Source organism: Hesperophylax consimilis, chromosome 15 (assembly GCF_061612785.1).
Source record: "Hesperophylax consimilis isolate HC1 chromosome 15, BYU_Hcon_1.0, whole genome shotgun sequence".
Lineage (NCBI taxonomy): Eukaryota > Metazoa > Arthropoda > Insecta > Trichoptera > Limnephilidae > Hesperophylax > Hesperophylax consimilis.
Genome location: NC_142850.1, coordinates 3,517,220 through 3,537,713, shown reverse-complemented (window position 1 = coordinate 3,537,713; position 20,494 = coordinate 3,517,220). Strand labels below are relative to the sequence as shown.

Genomic DNA, 20,494 nt, shown 5'->3' with positions numbered 1-20,494 from the left:
GCGTTTTACCGCCACGGCTGACTTTTAGATTCAGATTTACGAAATATTATGATTTATTTTCGCAAAAATCAAATTTTTTCGAATTTCACCAACAAATATTCGCGCGCGGACAAAAATAAATTTAGAATTACGAATTAACGAATTTCGAATTAAAAAAATTTTTGTATGAAAAAATTTTTCTGCGGAAATTTTTTTGGCGAAAATTTCGAATTACACGTTTTTGGGATTATTGGGGTTCTACTGTACTTACTTTTGTTTGGTCTTTTCATTTGTACACAAATTGTCTTCAGGCGAAATATCATAAATTTGTTGTTTCTGCTATCGTGGTACGAGAACACGCCGTCAGATGGAATGCAGGAAAACACTTCTTCTTCTTGACATATAAATTTATTAATTCACAATATAATTGCAGAGGATCTTATTTTCCTCTGCTAAAACTTAAACTGAAAGAAATAAAGGTCTAGTTTCCTTTATTCTTCAGTTTTCCCTAGGTTTACATAAACCTAGTAATTATCTCACGACTGACTGCGTAGGTACGTCTGTACCTACCCGTTATAGCAACACTCCAATACTGTTCTTTTTCTGGGAGGTATCTGTATTTAAACTAAATTCTGAAGGACATTTTACCAAAATAAAGATGTTCCACCCGCTCGTTGGCAAACAACATTCTTAACATAAAATAAAATGCACTTAACTATTCTTAATGATACAGACGTGATTTAAACAATACAAATATTTTAAAGGAATTATTTTAAGGGAGATGAAACTTTATTTGGGGCTTTTATTACTATGGGACAGGGGTGGGAAAGGTATTGGCAAATATTTTTAGGCATAATGGTTTAACTAGGGTGATCATAAAATATAAAGCGAACAGCCCTATTTGAAAGCTGCCGCTGCGTGAAATAAAATGAATTCTTAAATCATAAATGATACAAACAAGACAATATGTTTATAAAAATACCAGGCCAAAGAATTGTTTTATTGTAGGGTCGAATCTGCAAATGTGGGAAGCTACACTAACTTTAAAAATACGAACTGTGAGAACTGGCCTGAAGGTTAAATTTTATTGAGCAATATGTAATAGTCGCATTCTGGAAGATACATTTGTAATAAGTGTATTTTGTTTTGAATAGATCATTGTGGTGCAAGGAAATAATAAATGCTTTAGATGACGGAATTCCCTTTATTTATGTATCTGTAAATCGTGTTTCAAAAATAAAATTTTGAACTATATGTCCTTATACCAAATAAAACATATCAGGGAAAAATATAGAAACTGCCCTGGAAAACCTGGAATTATCAGGGAATTTTGAAATCCTTTTTTTGTGGCCACCCTGATATATGACAGTGATCAGAGTAGTTATGTCATTGACCAATAAAATAATGACAAAACAAACCATAACAGAAAAATACATAACAACATACCTAATACAAACAATTCTGATAAAGTACATCAATTATCAAAAATGTATTAACCACTCGGAACATTAGAGCGTCAAAAGACGTAAATATGATAATAGAGGTCAAGACATTAGTACGTCTTTTCACGTAAACGCGCGAGATTTTAAAAAAATCGATTTATTTCCATCACTAGTATACGGATTGCCATGATTTAAAAAACAGAGTATTGATAATGAATAACGCTACGCGTCTGCATTCAAGAATATCTATGGAATCTAGAGGTGCATTATCTAAGTCGTTTGGATTTGTCATCTTGTTCGTTCATAATTTATTGCGTTTTTAAATAATTTATTAAAAATATTTTAGTTTGGACGGTTAATATTTTGAGGTGACTAATAGTTTTTAATTATATTTCTTCAATATATAAAGTGTTATTTCTTTATGATACTCAGAAAACAGTACATTTTTCACAGCTTTGAAATAATGGTCAGCGATTTTTAGATATTTTTGACGTTTTCAGAAAATGTATATTTAGAAACGCAAATATTTACGTACAACAAAACAATACGATAGTGAATTTCATAATCTTTCCAAAACATTTTTTAGAATGAGGCTACGTTTCCCAAAACGTGAGTTATGAAGCTTTTAACAAAACTCGTGAATAACACAAAAATTTTCGCGTTTTGACAGTTCGCAAAGGAACACAAAGTAAATAAAAGTCCTTTTCTGAGAGGAGCGCTTGTTATATGCCAGCGGATTTTCTCAAACTGTCAAAATCTCTTCATTTTTTTGTCGCTAGAGGGCGGTAGTTGTACATTAATGAACTTGTCAAAATACAACGTCAAATGTGCGTACATCATGTCGCGCATCATCACGTACGCAATCGGAAATATTAAGTAAAACAAACAGCTTAGTAAAAAGGTATGACTTATTTGCAGAACCTACTATTTTGGTAAAGCATTTACTTTGACATTTTTTATAATTGTTTATCATTCACTTGCTGTTGTTAAATCTAATTAGATTTGAACGGCTTTTGGCTTTACGAATCGCATTTCAGAAGCATTTCCTATACAAAGAAAGGTTGTTTTGCACGGTATTCGGAAACTCGTGGTATAAACGGTATAACTTGTGAATGAATCTACCTTTCATTTAAAGTCAATTTTGGGTTATGATTTTTTTTTTATTTGAGCTATCGTTTTCGAGAAAATCGAAGGCGGATTTATTTGGTAGATTTAAAAATTTTATATTTGATAGAATATCTATACATATTAATAATATTGACCTCGAAAAATAAAAGAAAGTTTTTTTAAAATTTATACTTATATTTGTTAAATTATTCAGTGTTAACTAAACAATAATCTGTTTTAACCATGGCAGTAGCTATCGTGCAAGGCATGCTAGTACTGTATCAAAATATAACTAGCCGTTGGAAATAATAGTTATATTCATTTAAGGTTAAACGCAACGCTCGTAATATTCTACGTGTTCATAGATGGCGTAATTAATTTATTTTTATCAAAATTCGCTAAATAAATAGTTTTGTCTATATAAAAACTCAATTCTATCGAGAAAGGCATGCAAATACAATATTGGATTGAATAATCGGTAAAATATTGTATTTGTGTGCCTTTCTCGAAAGAATTGAGTTTTTAAACGAACAAAACTATTGATTCATATTCATATTGCGTATATACGGGCGCAAACAAATGATTTTACTTAATATTGTAAAGAAATACTTTGCAAAAGCGTATTTTAATAAAATTATTTAATTAACGCCATCTATGAACACGTAGAATATAACAAGCGTTGCGTTTAACCTTAACGACCAACGTTATTGAAAAAAATTACGTCAATGGGTTGAAATATAATACCTAAATACAAATATTATTCAACGAATCCACGATTCGACCTATTGTTTAAGATGTATTGATGCGTAATAAATATATGAAATGGTGAATCATTTAAATTTACTGAATTTAAAGTTACTGTTCTTTATACAAATAGCACGGCGTCATATGCGCCTCACAATTTTTGCCTCATTTGGGTGTTTAAAATGTTACCTGGCTATTATAGACTTAGAGGCCTTGTGTTTTCTCGGTAGGGAAAAAATTGTTTCCTAAAAAACCCTTATTATTTGGAACTTTACAACACAATACATAGATAGAATATCTTTGATTTGACAAAGTGTGAATGGTTACGTGTGTATACGCAGAAGGGTGATATACTCGTAAATTTACTTAAAAAGTTTTTTTTTGTCTGTTTAATCTAAAGATAAAAAAAACGGTAATAAACTTGTTTACTCCTTATATTAATACGCCTTACCATGTAAGGTCGGAACAGTGAAAAACTTGACTTGTTATCACTTAAAATTGCCGATTTTACCAAACTAAAAATGATTTGGCGTGAGATGGTCATTTTTGGTTTAATTACCAAACGTGCCATATGAAAAAACGTTCACTCTCCCACTTAGTCAGAGCGCGTAAAGACAATGAATTCTCTCACACACACTTGCATAAAGATGCCGCCAGTAAACAACATGACGTTAGTGCTAACCGTTAGGAAAAGGAACGCATATTAAATGTTGTATTTTACGCCTTTTAAAAAATATGACACTTGAAAAAATACAATACGTCAAATTTACATGAAAAAAGAGAATTTGTGAGTACTTACTGTTTTTGTAGCTTCCTTAGATTATTGAAATTCTTTAAGTGAGTCGGTATTCTACTTTTAGACCCATTAATGAAACATTTTGATGGCATTTTCGAAATATATACGCCGTAAAACAGGGAGCCTATAGTTTCACCGCCATCACCGGGGGCTTCCATCCCGGAATAAGTAAAAAACTGTGAAATGTGTTGAAAATTTGGTGCAAGATGAAGTATTTATTTAATTGTTAATATCCACAGATAGCATAACGATAATAAGAGGCCGTACTTCTACAGATGTGTGTATTATATACATATTTTAAATTAAAAATATTGTGTAAAGCCATTATTAACGCGATAATCATAGATCCAAGTTTTAAAAGTGGGTTGTATGGTGTATCAATGTTTTTATTTTTTATGGTGGAATGCCTACAACAACTACAAAAAAAATAGGCAGACTGAAAAATAATAGTCCATTAATTGGTAACAAAGAATATGAAGTCTGAGAATGACATACGAAAGGTAGTATTAAGCCGTTTTAGAGAGCCGTTTTCCAGCAAATCACCATTCTGCCTTATAACCCACCCTTAATCAATTGAAATATTTAAAAAAAAACAATGAAATATTAAGTTTTTTGGTTAAATAAGATGCAGTATCACTTTTTTACGGATGCTGTGAATTTAGCTAGGTTCGTGTTAAACACATCGATGTTTGGGCATAATCTATTAAATGTGCTACAGCTTCTTCTTATAAATACATTTTCAAGGTAATTTATATTGCTTTTAGGAATATAAAACGTATCCAGAGATCGAGTAACTCTTTTTGGACATTTGAAATGAATATTTTGTAGTAAGTATGGGCTATCAATATGGTTATGAAGTATCTTATAGAGTTACTATGCAGAACATTCCCGGCTGTGGTTAACCGGGAACTGTATATAAGCATGTCCGCATAGCTACTGAGTCAGTCGCTAGCTGAACCACTGTACAAACTGTTTGAGCAGGATTAAGAGAATGGATTGAATTGAATAATAATATCTATTTTAAATGAAAAGTGTTACTTTATTTAGTCTTTACATGAGCTTAATTAAATGCTGTTCGCGAGCGCGCGATTCGATTCAGAATGACTCACATCAATGCACGAGCATTGCCGAGGATTACCGAATCGCGCTCGACCCACACACCTGCACAGTTTCTACCTAACCGTGCATCCACACATTCGCCTACAGAAACATGCAGAACTCAGTTCGCCTTAATACTACCGCCGTTCGAGTGTTTCTCATTTCTCGTTACCATATTTAGCTTATAGCATAGATCCTGGAAACGGTCTCGCGGCAGCGCCTTCGTAAATATATCTGCTCTCTGATTTGCAGATGGAACATATTTAACTACAATTTCTTTATCATTCACTTTCTCGCGGATAAAATGGAAGTGTATGTCTATATGCTTCGTTCTTTTGTGAAATACTGGATTTCTGACTAATTGAATTGCACTTTGGTTGTCAACGTAAAGCGTTGTTTCTTCATTACATGGACATCCGATGTCCGATAACAGCTTTCTGATCCAGACTACTTCCCGAGCTGCTGCCGATGCAGCTACGTACTCGGCTTCCGTTGTACTTAGCGTCACCAGTCTTTGACGCTGTGACGACCACGTTACGGCCCCGTTCGCGAGACAGAAAACGTATCCTGTTGTCGACCTTCGCGTTTCTACATCCCCGGCGTAGTCAGCATCCGAGAAACCTATCAATTTTGGTTCACTACCGCCGCTTTATATTCAATACCGTAATCAGTTGTGCCTTTTAGATATGCAAATATTCTCTTTACTGCTTGCCAATGCGATGAATTGTGCTCGTTCAAATACTTGCTTACTGCATTTACTGCGAACGCGATGTCTGGCCTCGATACAGCCGCTAGGAAAACCAGAGACCCTACTGCTTCGCGATACGGTACATTTTTAGTTTTATTGTTTTCCACAACTGGAATCAGTGCTGCGTGCGGATCCGCTGGCACGCACACTGTTTTCGCATCCGCCATTCCGAATTTTTCAATTATTTTCTGCGTGTACGCGCTCTGATGAATCATCAGTTTACCTCTCTCTCTATCCCTTTTTATTTGTAAGCCGACAAAAATATTCGAGTCCTCGACTGTTATTTTAAATGTTTCGCTTAGTCGTTGAATAATTTCCTTAAGGGTCTCTATATTGTTCGAGGCTACTAGCCCATCATCGACGAATAGCGCCAGATATACTTTGTTGTTTTTAATCCTTCCAGTAAATACTTATTTGTCTGCTTCGCATTCTACGAAGTTGAATTCGTTCAAAAACTTGTTGAATCGTTGATTCCAACATCTTGGGGCTTGTTTGAGCCCGTAGAGAGCCCTCTCGAGCTTGCATGCGACGTTCCTTTTGTCTTCTTTCAGCTTCAGTCCTTCCGGAACTTTCATGAAAATTGTTTCTTCTAGTTTGCCATACAGGAATGCAGTTTGAACGTCAAATTGCATTACTTCAAGATTTTCCGCGGCTATCGTTGCCAGCAAAATTCTCAGCGAGTCATATCTCACCACTGGGGAAAACGTTTCCTTGAAGTCAATCCCCTCTCTTTGCAGGAAGCCCCTTGCGCACAATCGAGCCTTGAAACGATGTGACTTCCCGTCGACATCCGTCTTTACCCGAAACACCCATTTCGAGTCAATTAGTCTCATCTCCGGCGTTTTCTTCACGAGTTCCCACGTACGATTTTCTTCATGAGCTTTAAATTCGTTTTTAATAGCACCCGCCCACTGCGCAGCTTCAGTGCTAATCGTCGCTTCTTCGTACGTTAATGGGACTATGTACTCCGCCACATTTGCATTGTGTTGATATCTTCTAGGAGTTTTAATCAGTGCTCGATCTCGCAGGATTCTTCGATCTTCACAGTCTTGATCGTCCTCTTGTTCGTTTTGGTCGTTTTCCTCGTGTTGATACCTTCTAGGAGTTTTAATCAGTGCTCGATCTCGCAGGATTCTTCGATCTTCACAGTCTTGATCGTCCTCTTGTTCGTTTTGGTCGTTTTCTTCGTTGTTGATCACATTGTCGTTCACGTTCTCGTTCTCTCGTGCCTCGTTCTCTCGTTCCTCGGGTCGTGAAAGAATTGTTTCGTATTCCTCCTCCTTCTCGTTTTCTTTCGCCACTGGCGCCCCGATTTTTTCGTTGAACACAACATTTCGAACCACACTGACCTTTTTCTTTTCAGGATCATACACCCGGTAATTCGTCGATTCTTCCGTATATCCGACGAATATCTTTTTGCTCGCTCGTGCATCGAATTTTCGTGTGAATTGTTTGGGAGTGTGCACATACGCGTCTGATCCAAAGATTCGAAGATGTTTCAGATTCGGAGCTTTTCCAATCCACGCTTCGTACGGCGTTACTGCACCACTTGTCCACACTGTTCGGTTGAGAACGTATACGGCACAATTCACTGCTTCCGCCCAAAGGGTTAATGGAAGATTCTTCGCGATTATCATTGTACGAGCACTTTCAACAATCGTCCGATTGTCGCGTTCAGCTTTGCCATTTTGCTCCGGATTGTATGGCGCTGTTGTCTCTCGCTTTATTCCGCATTCTTCGAGGTATTTATCCATCTGGTCATTGCAAAATTCTCGGCCATTGTCGGAGCGAAGAGTTTTCATTTTTCTTCCGAACTTATTTTCGATCATTTTTTCGAAGATCTTGAATTTTTCGTACACCTCGGATTTCGTTTTTATGAAGTACACGTGTCTGTAGCCGGTAGCTTCATCTTTAAATGTCAAAAAATACCTCGATCCTCCGACAGAATTCGTTGACATCGGCCCACAGACATCTGAATGCATTTTCTCGCCTGGCTTTATTTTCTTATTTCGCTCCAGTTTCTTGTTGAAGGGCAGCCTGTGCGATTTCCCAAATTGGCACGGTTCACAGAAGACGTCACTTTTGTCTGAAAATGTTACTCCACTCACGAGCCCCTTTTCTGCTAATTCACGAATCGCTCGTTTCCCGACGTGTCCCAATCGCTCGTGCCACACAGTTAAATTTGTCGTAGCTACGTTAGCTTCTTCTGTGCTTCCTTGTTTCGTGACCTTGAAGAACATGCGATACACGTCATTGTTTTGTTTCATTCCCGTCCCGAGCACTTCACCGTCGCGATCCACAATAACCCGATTATTTTCGAAACGCACTCCGAGTCCCTTCTTTGTACATACTCCGACGGAGAATAAGTTTTTTCTCAATTTCGGAACGTGTAGCACTTTTTCAATTCTCGCATCTTGCCACACTCCATCGATCAATTTTTTAATTCGCACCGTGCCTTCACCAGCGACGTCGCATATCTGATTGTCACCAAGCGATACTGTAGCGCCCGTGTTATCCGGCTTGTAGTCAGTCAGCCAGTCACGTCGGTAGGTTAGATGTTTCGATGCGCCGCTGTCGATCAGCCAGACCTCGCTTTGATCGATCGCCATTACGCCACTCTCCGTCCACGGTATAAGCGCGCTATTTTTCATGCCCGACGCGATCGAGCTGCCTGTCTCTCCTACAAACGCGCAATCACTTGATGTTTCGCCGTCGTCACGTGGCTTCCGCTTATTCCGACACTGACTCGCAATATGTCCCATGCCTTGGCATTTATAACACTGCACTTTCTTCATGTCCTTTTCAGCACTTTTTGTTCCTCGCCCACAACGATTTTTGGCTATTGCAGCCAGCGCTTCCGACGCTTCTTCTTCTTCGCCGCTGAGCCTCGTGTCCTCTCTTATTAGCCGTTCCTGGAGATTATCAAGAGTTTGTCGCGCAGGGTCTACGCTGTCCCACGCCACCTGCAGCGTGCTAAACTTTTTGGTGAGACTCGCGAGTATTTTTGCCATTATCGTAGCGTCTGATACATTCTCACCGACGTCCTTCAGTTGACTCGCCATATTCATCACCCTGGCCACATGCTGAACCGCAGTGTCTGCTTCGCTCATCCGATAAGCGTGAAATCTTTGTAGCAGACCCAGCTTGTTTGACGCGGTTTTCTGCTCGTGAATGAGACACAATTTGTCCCACATCTCTTTCGCAGAGATGCACGACAACACACACACTTGTTGAGCCTCGTCAAGATTTGACAGAATTATGAATTTTGCCGTTGAGTCATCTTTCACGTTTTTCTTCAGCGCGGCCGCATGTCCATCGCCGGCAGCAGGCTTCTCTCTCGTGCCATCGACGACATCGAGAACATCGTTCATCACAAATAGTGCACTCACTTGAGCTTTCCAGCCCTGGAAGTTTGTTCCATCGAAAGGCTTCACACCCTTCACCGAGATGCCGACCGACATCGTGAATTTTATTCACACTTCACGCTCGTTTTCAAACAGTTAGCTCTGACACTAAAACAATGGCCGACTTCCGTTCCGCACCACGTGAGACTTGTCGAATAATTTCACTCGCGTTCTCTTAATTTTTAGTTATACGTTAACTGGGCCCATAACCTGTTTGAGCAGGATTAAGAGAATGGATTGAATTGAATAATAATATCTATTTTAAATGAAAAGTGTTACTTTATTTAGTCTTTACATGAGCTTAATTAAATGCTGTTCGCGAGCGCGCGATTCGATTCAGAATGACTCACATCAATGCACGAGCATTGCCGAGGATTACCGAATCGCGCTCGACCCACACACCTGCACAGTTTCTACCTAACCGTGCATCCACACATTCGCCTACAGAAACATGCAGAACTCAGTTCGCCTTAATACAAACTACAGGAGGCGCGACCGCCCTCTGCTCGCCGCTCAAATGTCCAAATGTATGTTGCCGTCGGCAGATCTGCTCGGCGGACAGATCCGCCGGGCAGATCCGTGTGTGAATTCTTCACATTAGCCTTCCTATGGGACCGGCAAATTAAAAAATAAATCACTCCGCCCCCCCCTCATTTAGCTTTAATGTTTTTGCGTATGTTTTGTCCTGAATCCACTCTTGAATCGAGCCATGCTAAAAGGGTAAATAATAAATAGTGCTTTTACATTCATACCTTTGTGTTTGCAGGTGGGAAAATAACAATATCTTCTGTTGATGGTGTAAAAATTGTTGATAAGGAAGGCAATACTTTTCACAATCCTAAAAATCTAGAAACGCCTTTGCAACAGTGCTATGATCACTTCCAAGAAGTAAGTAAAAAAATATCATTGTGAACGATGAGAGTTCTTCCCTAGTCCAATTTAATAAATTTAAACTCTAAAAATAGTTATAAGAGTTTGCATTAGCAATATTTTATTTGTGGCAATACTGACTTGCAAAACAAAATGGCTGCCCTGCCACCCATTGTTTTCCATTGTTCTTGTCTGGTGCTAGCTGTTTTTTACCTTATTCAACCCGTAAAAAACTATGTTTTTATTACAATACAATTTATAAAAAAGATGTCTTTTAAAAAAAAAAAAGTTTGACTGACGATTGAACCTTCCTACCCAGGAACTGAACTCGCCAAATGCCTATCGGGTAGGACTGACATTTATTTAGTATATTAATCGTTTTAGTGCTATGCTTATTTTGCAAGTTTGTATGTCAATTGCTACTGTTTTTACATTATAAAGTATAGTATTAAATAAAAATACAATAACTTTGACAAAAATCACCAAATTTCATTGATTATTTTTGCAATTAAACTAGTAAAGAATGATATTTTAAGTTTCAAATTAAAAAGAAACTACACAATTATAACAACAAAAAATATAAAATTTTGCTGCTTCACAATCGTGTTTTCACACGCATAGTCTACGTAGTCCAGTTCTTAGTTCCTAGTTCCAGTAAGACGGCAATGAATGCTTTTATTTCATTAACACTAGTTGGTGTCCACTTTTTCCCGTAAATACGGTTTCAAATTTCCTGTGTTCAAAAATTGTGCAGCATAATTATCAGTTTCTTTGACGATATTTTTAAAAAGTAACGAAGTGAAAAATAAATTGAAATAAGGTGTTGTTTTTGCGTCAGAAAAAGGAGCGTGACTAGGTCCTAATTTTTATAAAAACTTGAAAAAAAAAAAGTCAAACAAAGGTCTCATCGTCCGTAGTGTCGCCATCATTTGATACATCATCCGCAATAGAATTAACCACTCAGAACAGTAGAACGTCAAAAGACGTAAATATGATAATAGCGGTCAAGACATTAGAACGTCTTTTCACGTAAACGCGCGAGATTTTACAAAAATCGATTTATTTCCATCACTAGTATATGGATTGCCATGATTTAAAGAACAGAGTATCGATAATTAATAACGCTACGCGTCTGTATTCAAGAATATCTATGGAACGTAGAAGTGCATTATCTAAGCCGATTGAATCTGTCATCTTGTTCGTTCATAATTTATTGCGTTTCTAAATAATTTATTAAAAATATTTTAGTTTGGATGGTTAATATTTTGAGGTGACTAATAGTTTTTAATTATATTTCTTCAATATATAAAGTGTTATTTCTTTATGATACTCAGAAAAAAGTACATTTTTCACGGCTTTGAAATAATGGTAAGCGATTCTTACATATTTTTGACGTTTTCATAAAATGTATATTTAGAAACGCAAATATTTACGTATAAATACACAATGCGATAGTGGATTTCATAATCTTTCCAAAACATTTTTTAGAATGAGGCTACGTTTCCCAAAACATGAGTTATGAAGCTTTTAGCAAAACTCGTAAATAACACAAAAATTATCACTTTTGACAGTTCTCAAAGGAACACATAGTAAATAAATGTCTTTGTCTGAGAGGTTAACATCCGGCATGGTGAAAAATATCGATTCACTTTAGGGTGTATTTATTTTAACAGGATAAACAATAAAGAAAAGCGTCAACCGCAATACACCGCACTCAAATGTAACACGCGCTTTCAAATGACTGACAAATGCACACAGCGCCGTAACGCCACGTTGCAATTTTTCTGCAGCGCGATAACGCTGAATAGACCTCTTAATGGATGACTGCTGTAACGTCATCCGATTTCAGGGAAATGCGTATAAGTCCGCGTGTATATACGTCATTGCCACCAAACGTTGATAGAATGCATTGTCATCGACAATTAATCTATCTGTTGAGTTTCTGTTCGATCGGATGTTGGAAAGTGGGTTAATTACTATTTCCAAGATTTGCATTCATTCATTACTGAAAATAAAAGCGAAATTTATTTATTTATTTATTTCTATACATACGACTGGTGTATTTAAAAAAGAGCAAAACTGTGGCCATAATCATGTCCATTGGTTTTGAGAAAAAGTTATATGTATTAGCATGTTTATTATTATTTTGTAGTGTGCCTCCCGCCTTCTAGAAGTGGAGTCAGCTCTCCAGGGTCTCTCTGAGGACTGCTTCCCCCTCATCATGGGCAGGAGACCCCCTGTCCCGGTCTCGGGAGCCCTAGGCCTCTCTCAGCAGGCCACACCACCCATGTCAGGCTCAATAAACATAGGATCTTTCTGTCACAGTGCGGGTAGTCTGGCTATGAAAACGGTTAGTTGATTTTCTGGAAGTGGTTTTGCCAATTTATGGTCCTCTTGCATTGTGTCAGCTAAATTGTTGCGTAACTCCGACTGTGTCCTTTTTTTATTATCATGCATACAGTAACACTCCAAATCTGTGTTGTAATTTTTTGTACAGTTAGCAAATTAGTCAAAATGAAGTAGGTTGAGGTACAAATTACATACCAGTGGTGGCTTTTTGACTCAGACTTTTCAGTGAGCTAATATCATAATAACACAGCATCTATATAGCGCAGTTTAGTGTCATTTCACTTCAAGTGCGCTTTACTATAACAAAATGAATAATAGTAATTTAGTATTAGTGGTCTTGTTCTTTAAATTATTTCTACAGTGCCCAGGATGGGTTGTTTCAGAGAATTTGAACAATTCATCAAATTTCGAAGCGAGTTGTTTCACAAAACTGAAATAATAACAGAATTTGAATAGAATCTTCACTGAACTTGAAAATCAACTTTGAAATTTGACAAATTGTTCAAATTCTCTGAAACAACCCATCCTAAATGTACAGTTTATACAAAGCATTGACAAAACATAACAGTGCTATTATAGCACAGGACAAAACTAAAACATAATATAAAACAGGAGGCAGTTCAGTGCTCAGAAATGAGAATATTCTGAGTAGAAATTTAAAAACGGTACAATAAGGAGGCAAACGAAACCAAATAATTACCGCAAGTTTGAAAATGTAGCTTATTATAAAACATTGAAAAGAAGTTAAGATTTAGGAATGGTAGGATTAACTAAGATTAAAATAAAAATTCGACATTAATGAAGTTGTATTCAAAAAAATTGTATAAAAACTGAAAGATTCCTGAAAATCTTCATAAGAAAAATTAAAATTTTGAAAAATAAAATAATGTTTTCATCTACAACATCATTAGGGTTGTATTTTTCAATCTTACCACTCTAACTCACTGAAAAGTCACAGATCACCACTGTTACATTCATATATAAGAAAAGTGTGCACTCAGTTTTGTGAATTGAAAATAATAATAATGTGAGTTATGAGTCGCATTTTTTGATATATGACGCATAATTTACGCTGTATTCGGTTTCATATTAAAGTCCGGTTTGTGCCACAACCCGATTTGCGTTGTTTGCTTTAATTACACGCATTTGACCTCAGCTTTACTGAAAAATTTCAATCCAGCATCTCAAAGATTGTTGTTCAATTTTTTGTTTTATTATTCCAGAGTGAAACGGAACCAAAATGTGACTTTGGTCAGTCCGTGAGCAATCAACATGCCAGAATCTACAATACCTACACTGAGTGCAATCCAGCTCCGCAACACGGGCTCACTAATAATCATCAAATCACTGCATCTGCCAACTTGAGGCAGGACAATGACAATCTTAATTATATGGACGACGCAAGGAGACGTCCCTTCGGGCAGTCAAGATTTGCAAATACGTGAAATAGATAGAAATGTTGTGTAACCTGTTAATCTACTTTACAATTTGGGAGGCGCGTATAGGTACCGTCGCCCCAGGAACTAATTAAACCCGTAACTAACACCTCTGCCGTAGGTTAGCCCCAAGTGTTTCGCTACGTTCGGTCGCTCAACAGGGGTGCTCTGGTTCATGGGGTGAGGTTTGTCGGGGTCTTGACGGCGGATGCATCTGCCCACGAACTGCGTGGCTGGCCAGATTGGGAGAAACTAGTTGAGGGAGATCTTGTCACCTCTCCAACAGGTCTTTCTCCGAAAATCGCCTTGCACCGCAGTGGGAGAGATGAATTCATAAGTCTGTCACTCCTGGACACACTGACCCCAGATTCCTACCCACCCCTTATACCTATTTTCCTTCCCAGAACTTCCTTTCATAACAAAAGACCCTCCACACAGCATCCCAAAGATGACAAGGGCCCTGAGGAGAATTATTTTCCTCGGGGCCTCCTGAGTGGAACTATTATAAAAAAATATATAAAATCGATGATCAATGCCATAATATATTGTTTGAAGAGATGTCAATATGTAATAAGTTTCGCTGGGCAGGACTTGTAGCAAGAATGGAAGATAAATGCCCACCAACTGGTAGATACTGATCAGTATGAAAGACCACAAATCGAAACGTTGCTTGAAATGCGTTTAGCTTTGTTTGGTGACCAAATGTGGAAAGCCACTTAGGGGCTGTTCAAGTATTACGTAAGCAGATTTATTACAATTTTTGGGAGGAGTAAGAGCTTTGCTTTTACCCCCCCCCCCCCCCCCCCATGCTTACGTAAAAATTGGTACCTATATGCATTTTTCTGTTAATGTATTCTGTTTTATAAACAATTCAACTTTGGCGAAAGAGGATCAACGGTAACACAAATATTAACTTGCTTTGATTTGCTTACAACACGTCAAATTGTCAATCGTACTGAAACGAAACAATAGATTGATGGAAGAAATTTTGACAAGTGAGTAGTGCGCGGTAATTCCCCCATTCGCTTCTAAGCGAGTACCTTAACGTATTAATCATTTGTGAGAATCCCCGAATATGTATTCGGTTTTCAAACATAGACAATGTGTGGGTTGCCAAAGTGTAAAAAAAAAATAACTACTGCTGAGCAGTGCTGACGTAATCACTATCTCGACCCCCCACCCCCCCATGTCATCAAAAATAAGCAAAGCAAAGACCCCCCTGCCCCCTTATACTGCTTACATAATACTTGGAACGGCCCCTTACTTCCCAACCTTCCTCCCCCTATCTCCTTCCCCTTCTCACCCCCTTTAGCCTCACAACATATCCTGATTGAGCAAATATGGCATCCCACTGGCTCCAGGAAGTTCTGACTTGTTGCTGTATTCACATTTTTAAAAAGGCTTTGTTATAATAAAACCTACATCTCGGTCATCATTCATTACATCAATTCTTCACCTTCTATTGTATGTGGTAAATGCTGGGTGGTATTTCATTGTATGTCTTGAAACTAAAGCCAATATGTACTAGTGTCCCGAATTCTTTCTACTGTTGGATTGTTTTATTACATTGTTGAATTTCTTTCTACGATATGTAAATATTCATTACAGATTCTAGAAACCAAAAAATTCAGAGCTTGAATAATCATTCAGTGAAACCAATAATTATTACTGATGTTATTTTACAAAAAAATAGCAACAATTGAAACACAAGTTATTTCCTTAGTAATCGTAGGATTTTTGATGATTAAATGTTATTGATTTACTTGGAATATTCTTATGTTATGGCGGCATTTTGACATTGTAAATATTCATTTCTGTTTAACCGGTCAGCAACGTAAGCAGATATACACGATAAAATAACGATAGCAGTCAAGTACAATAAGCGTGTTTACACGTCAACGCGTGTGTTTCCACAAAAATCGTCATAACTCCGTTATTCTTCTAGTGACATCCCTAAAACAAAAAGTAGAATATTCGTATTGAATCAAGCTTCACATCTCTATTCAAAGTTATCCATAGAAACCCGTAAAAAGACCTACTCAGTGGAAGCAAATTTTACCCGCCAAATCGTAAAACAACGCCAAGATTTTAGCAAGTTTAATTATTTTTTAAAAAATATATTTTGTATGAAATGGTCAAAAAGTGAAGTGACAGAATTGTTTATTTTACATTTGTACGATGAAATAAGTGTTTTTTTTTACATTATCCGTGATTTTAGTATCGTTTTTACATAAAACATTACAGGTGAGTCATTTTTACAATTTTTTCATGTTTCCATTCTAAATTTAAATATTTACAAATGTTAATATTTATTTATGATACAACAATTTGAAAGCCTATTTTGTAACCTTTCTAAAACAGTTTTTACTATTCGGCTCCGTTCAGTAATGTTTCATTTATAGAGCTTTGATTGTGAGGGGGTAATAACACAACGTTTTCGTGAAATTGACATTTCGGCAAAGACATCTTAGCTTCAAGTTCGCGAAAAGTCGGAGGGGTTAACATAGTTTTAATGTGATTAAAACGTACAATAAATAAAGTTAAATAATATATTAGATAAATATAATAAATACTTATTTTATACCAAATATATGAAACAAATATTTTATAGCTAAAGTGTTTTTAAATCTAATTACATATTAATAAATACAACTAATCGATATTTTATTTTTATAAATTTACATATGCAGCCAATGTGACTGGGTTTCTGTAGCAATCTTCCTTTTCTCTTTTTCTTCCCCCACTTTCTGCTGCCTCCTAACATTGTGTGAGGAATTCAAATATGGATGCCTTGTTTCACTGGCTCAAGGCAATTAGATTTCTTGTGTAGTAAGTACATAAAGTATTGAGGACAACGAGCGGGCTGACGAACTAGCAAGGAAAGGGGCGAAAGCACCACTTGCAGGATCCCAGCCGGCCGTAGGAGTAGCAGCTTGCCACACAAAATTACATTTTGATATGTGGGTCAAATCCCAGCACTGCAAATAATGGGAGAGGGCACCTGGAATGAGACAATCCAAAGTACTCATAAAAGGACCAGAAACTACTCGATATGGACAGAAACTCAACTAGTAGGACTACTAATGGGAGAAGAGAAGAGAAGATGAAGAGACTCCAATTCATGGTGCCAATGTCCTGCTCTGGTGGGAACTAGGCTCAGATACCTGGGGAGACATACAGTAGAACCAGAAGACATAGCCACATACCCAGAGATGTGCAAAATGGGTACCCAAAACCATTTGAAATGCAAAATGGAAATGGGTCAAAACTTTTCCATTTGAAAATGCAAAATGGTTTTTAGAAAAGCATTTCAAATGCAAAATGGTTTCTCAGGTCAAACAATTAAAATAATTATAGAATTTTTAAACAATTTTGTCATTTAATAATGGACATCAATGTAGAACAAACATATTACATGATGGTAAATCCAAAAACACCACGACTACAGATAATGAAACCACAAAAAATTTGCGCGGGACAAATGTTGCCAACGTAAAAACATAGAAACTGCTATCTAACATTTAATATTACAGCGTCATGGCCCCATGTTAAGTATTTGAATCAGTATTTTTTGTAATGGTATCACTCAATTGGCAGGGCTCCTACCGGGGAGCAACTTGATAAATATAAATTATCTCTCATATCGAGGTTGAGGACCAACTGATATTTGGGGCTTATGAAAAAAAGATGAGTGGAGATATGTAGTAGGAAGAATGTTGCAAAAAAGCATTTAAAATGGAAAATGCATCGAGAAAAGCATTTAAAATGCAAAATGGAAAATACCCATTTTGCATTTCCATTTGAAATGGATTTATTTGAAATAAAGCACATCTCTGCACATACCCAATAACAACCATCGTGAACTTTATTAAAGAGACTGGGTTGTTGTTAAAGGATTGAGGTAAAATGGGAGATGGCACAATGGGCCTATGGCCTAAGTGCTCACGGGAACTAAGTGTAAACCGTCTCCGCCCCAAAAAAAAAAGTACATAATTATTTTTTTATCTTTTTGTGGAGATTAAAGTGTTGCAATCGATAAATAGTCTCAAACTATGTTTTTTTTTCTTCAGGTCTGAAAGGGTTATATTATCCCCACGAAGAGGAGTAAAAAATAAAACAATATTTTTGTGCAATTGTCTGAAAAAATTATCATATATTATGCATAAAGATCACTTACACTTAAAAAATAAAAATGGACGTTGAAAAAAAAAAGATTTCATTTTCATCAAGAAGACCTAAAAAAAGATGACACTCCTATTGTCATACAAAGATTCACCAAGTCATTAACAATACAATACATATTTTTAAAAAATCCTCATCGAATTCTCTTTGCTTTAACTTGAAAAGATTGCTTTTTGTCATATTAACATTTTTTTACCATGTTTACGTATCTTATGGAATGTTTTAAAGAAAAAATGCAAAAATCAGTCCAAACCGTATTCTGTGATAAATTCACATTTTACTAAGAAAGCTTTCAGGCATAAGGTATAATGAACCTTATGCATTCAATAATACTGTTTATCGTCATTTTAATGACAATATCCATTCAATTTAACACCGCTCTTACATCGGAATATTCGTAATATTAATGTTCACTCAACCATTTTGTAAGAACATCTACAGTAAAAGCCTTAAAACAAACATTGTAACAAAAAATAAAACGAACCAAAAACTCGATGTACATTGCTTACAACAAAAGTAATTCAAAATGTGCCTTTGTGTTTTGTGCAAAGTTGAAAGTAGTAATTATAAATATAAAAATCGAATGAAACAACCATCAGAAACAAAATAAAATGAATAAGTAAAGAAATTGTTGATTGCAAAGCATAAAATTAATTAAATAACACAAAAAGGACTGTTGCGTTTTGCCAAATCAGTATCCATTTGAATACCTGATGATTGTTTCAACACTAAATAAAATATAAGTCTATTTTTAATCTCATCTTTTAAACACTTAACCGAATAAATGTATGAAAGGGGAGCAGAGGGGAATCCACATGATGTACTAAACTAAAATAATGAAAAAGCGGTGATAATGAAATGATAAACCTGACAGTTTAATGTACAACTAAAATGATATGTATTTATTATCAAAACTAAATTGAATTCCTTCAATGTCATACTGTCTCTTCTATAGGAAAATTGAGGCAAACATTTGAGCCACTATGTTTAATATTACAACTTTCTCCTTAAAATTAACAAATAAATCCTACAATATAAATATGTATTACAATAATAATTACAAAATAACGCTGCCAATAACAATAGTAAAACAAGCATTAAACTTCAATAAAACCGTCCATGACAGAAGAAGCAACAGATTAATACTACAGTACACTTTGTACTATCAATTTTTTATACTACATATAATATTATTTGTTATTTTGTTTCAGATGAGTTCACCAGGTGTAACACTGCAAAAGATGTAATTATATAAATTACATGTAAATTTGTAATTATATAAATTACATGTAAATTAATGTAATTATATAAATTACATGTAATTATATAAATTACATGTAAATTAATGTAATTATTTAAATTACATGTAAATTAATGTAATTATATAAATTACATGTAAATTAATTTAATTATATAAATTACATGTAAATTATTGTAATTATATAAATTACATGTAAATTAATGAAATTATTTAAATTACGTGTAAATTAATTACTGAATAAATTTGAGTTAACCCTTCAAGCTGTATGCATAGTTTGTATGAAAAAATTATTGGTTTCAATCGTTCATGTATTTTATTCAAAGACATATACAGTTGTGTATGTATCATTGTGACATTATCAGAATCATGCTCATCATCATTCATAAAATAATCATTTATTTATTTTTAAAGAAAGACAAACATTCACGGGCTACGAATTACCAGACAATATTTGAAAATCTCCTACTACCACCACAGCAAGCGGAAAATGTTGCTTGTGTTGTTATGAAGGAATTAGCCAGCCGAGGAATTGAACACATTATACCTGGGTGAGACCCAAATGCAATGTCAACTCTGCTACCAACCGGTCAATACCATATTATAGAGAAGTTTACAAATTTGAGGTAAATGTATGTATAAAAATGTCATGGGGGCAGTTTTATTATTTTGTGACACGTGTCAAAAGATAGTTTCTGAAGTATCGACAGATTGCCACTAACAAAAATTACAATTGATGCACATTTTTATCATATAAAGCGACTAGTCGTGCATATCACAATACGGCTAGAAGGGTTAATAATAATAAGGGTATAATTTATTTGGAAACTCAAACGACTAACCTTTATGTAAAAGATAATTTTTCGTTTACAGTGTTACATCTAGATTTACCCAATGGTGTTGCAAACCTTGTTTTACAATTTCAAAAAAATCAGTCTGATTTAACAACAATAGTTTATCAAATTATAAACTTCATCTCATTTGCCAACACCTTAAAAAATGAACACTTTTTATTGACTCGCTTGAAGGAAGGGTTAGTTAATTTAAACTTAACATTTAACAAAAGCAATTTTTTTGTTGA

At 35.8% G+C, this 20,494-nt stretch overlaps 1 protein-coding gene across 1 annotated transcript in view; it reads left to right on the top strand.

Moving 5' to 3' along the window:
- Positions 1-14,711, top strand: part of SAK (polo like kinase SAK) — a 29,856-nt gene extending 15,145 nt beyond the window's left edge. Inside the window, exons 10-12 of the mRNA XM_089640554.1 lie at positions 10,085-10,206; positions 12,341-12,538; positions 13,761-14,711. Coding sequence (XP_089496680.1) covers positions 10,085-10,206; positions 12,341-12,538; positions 13,761-13,982 — 542 coding nt within the window. The 3' untranslated portion in view covers positions 13,983-14,711. The remainder of the gene's footprint in view (positions 1-10,084; positions 10,207-12,340; positions 12,539-13,760) is intronic.
- The last annotated feature ends 5,783 nt before the right edge of the window (positions 14,712-20,494 follow it).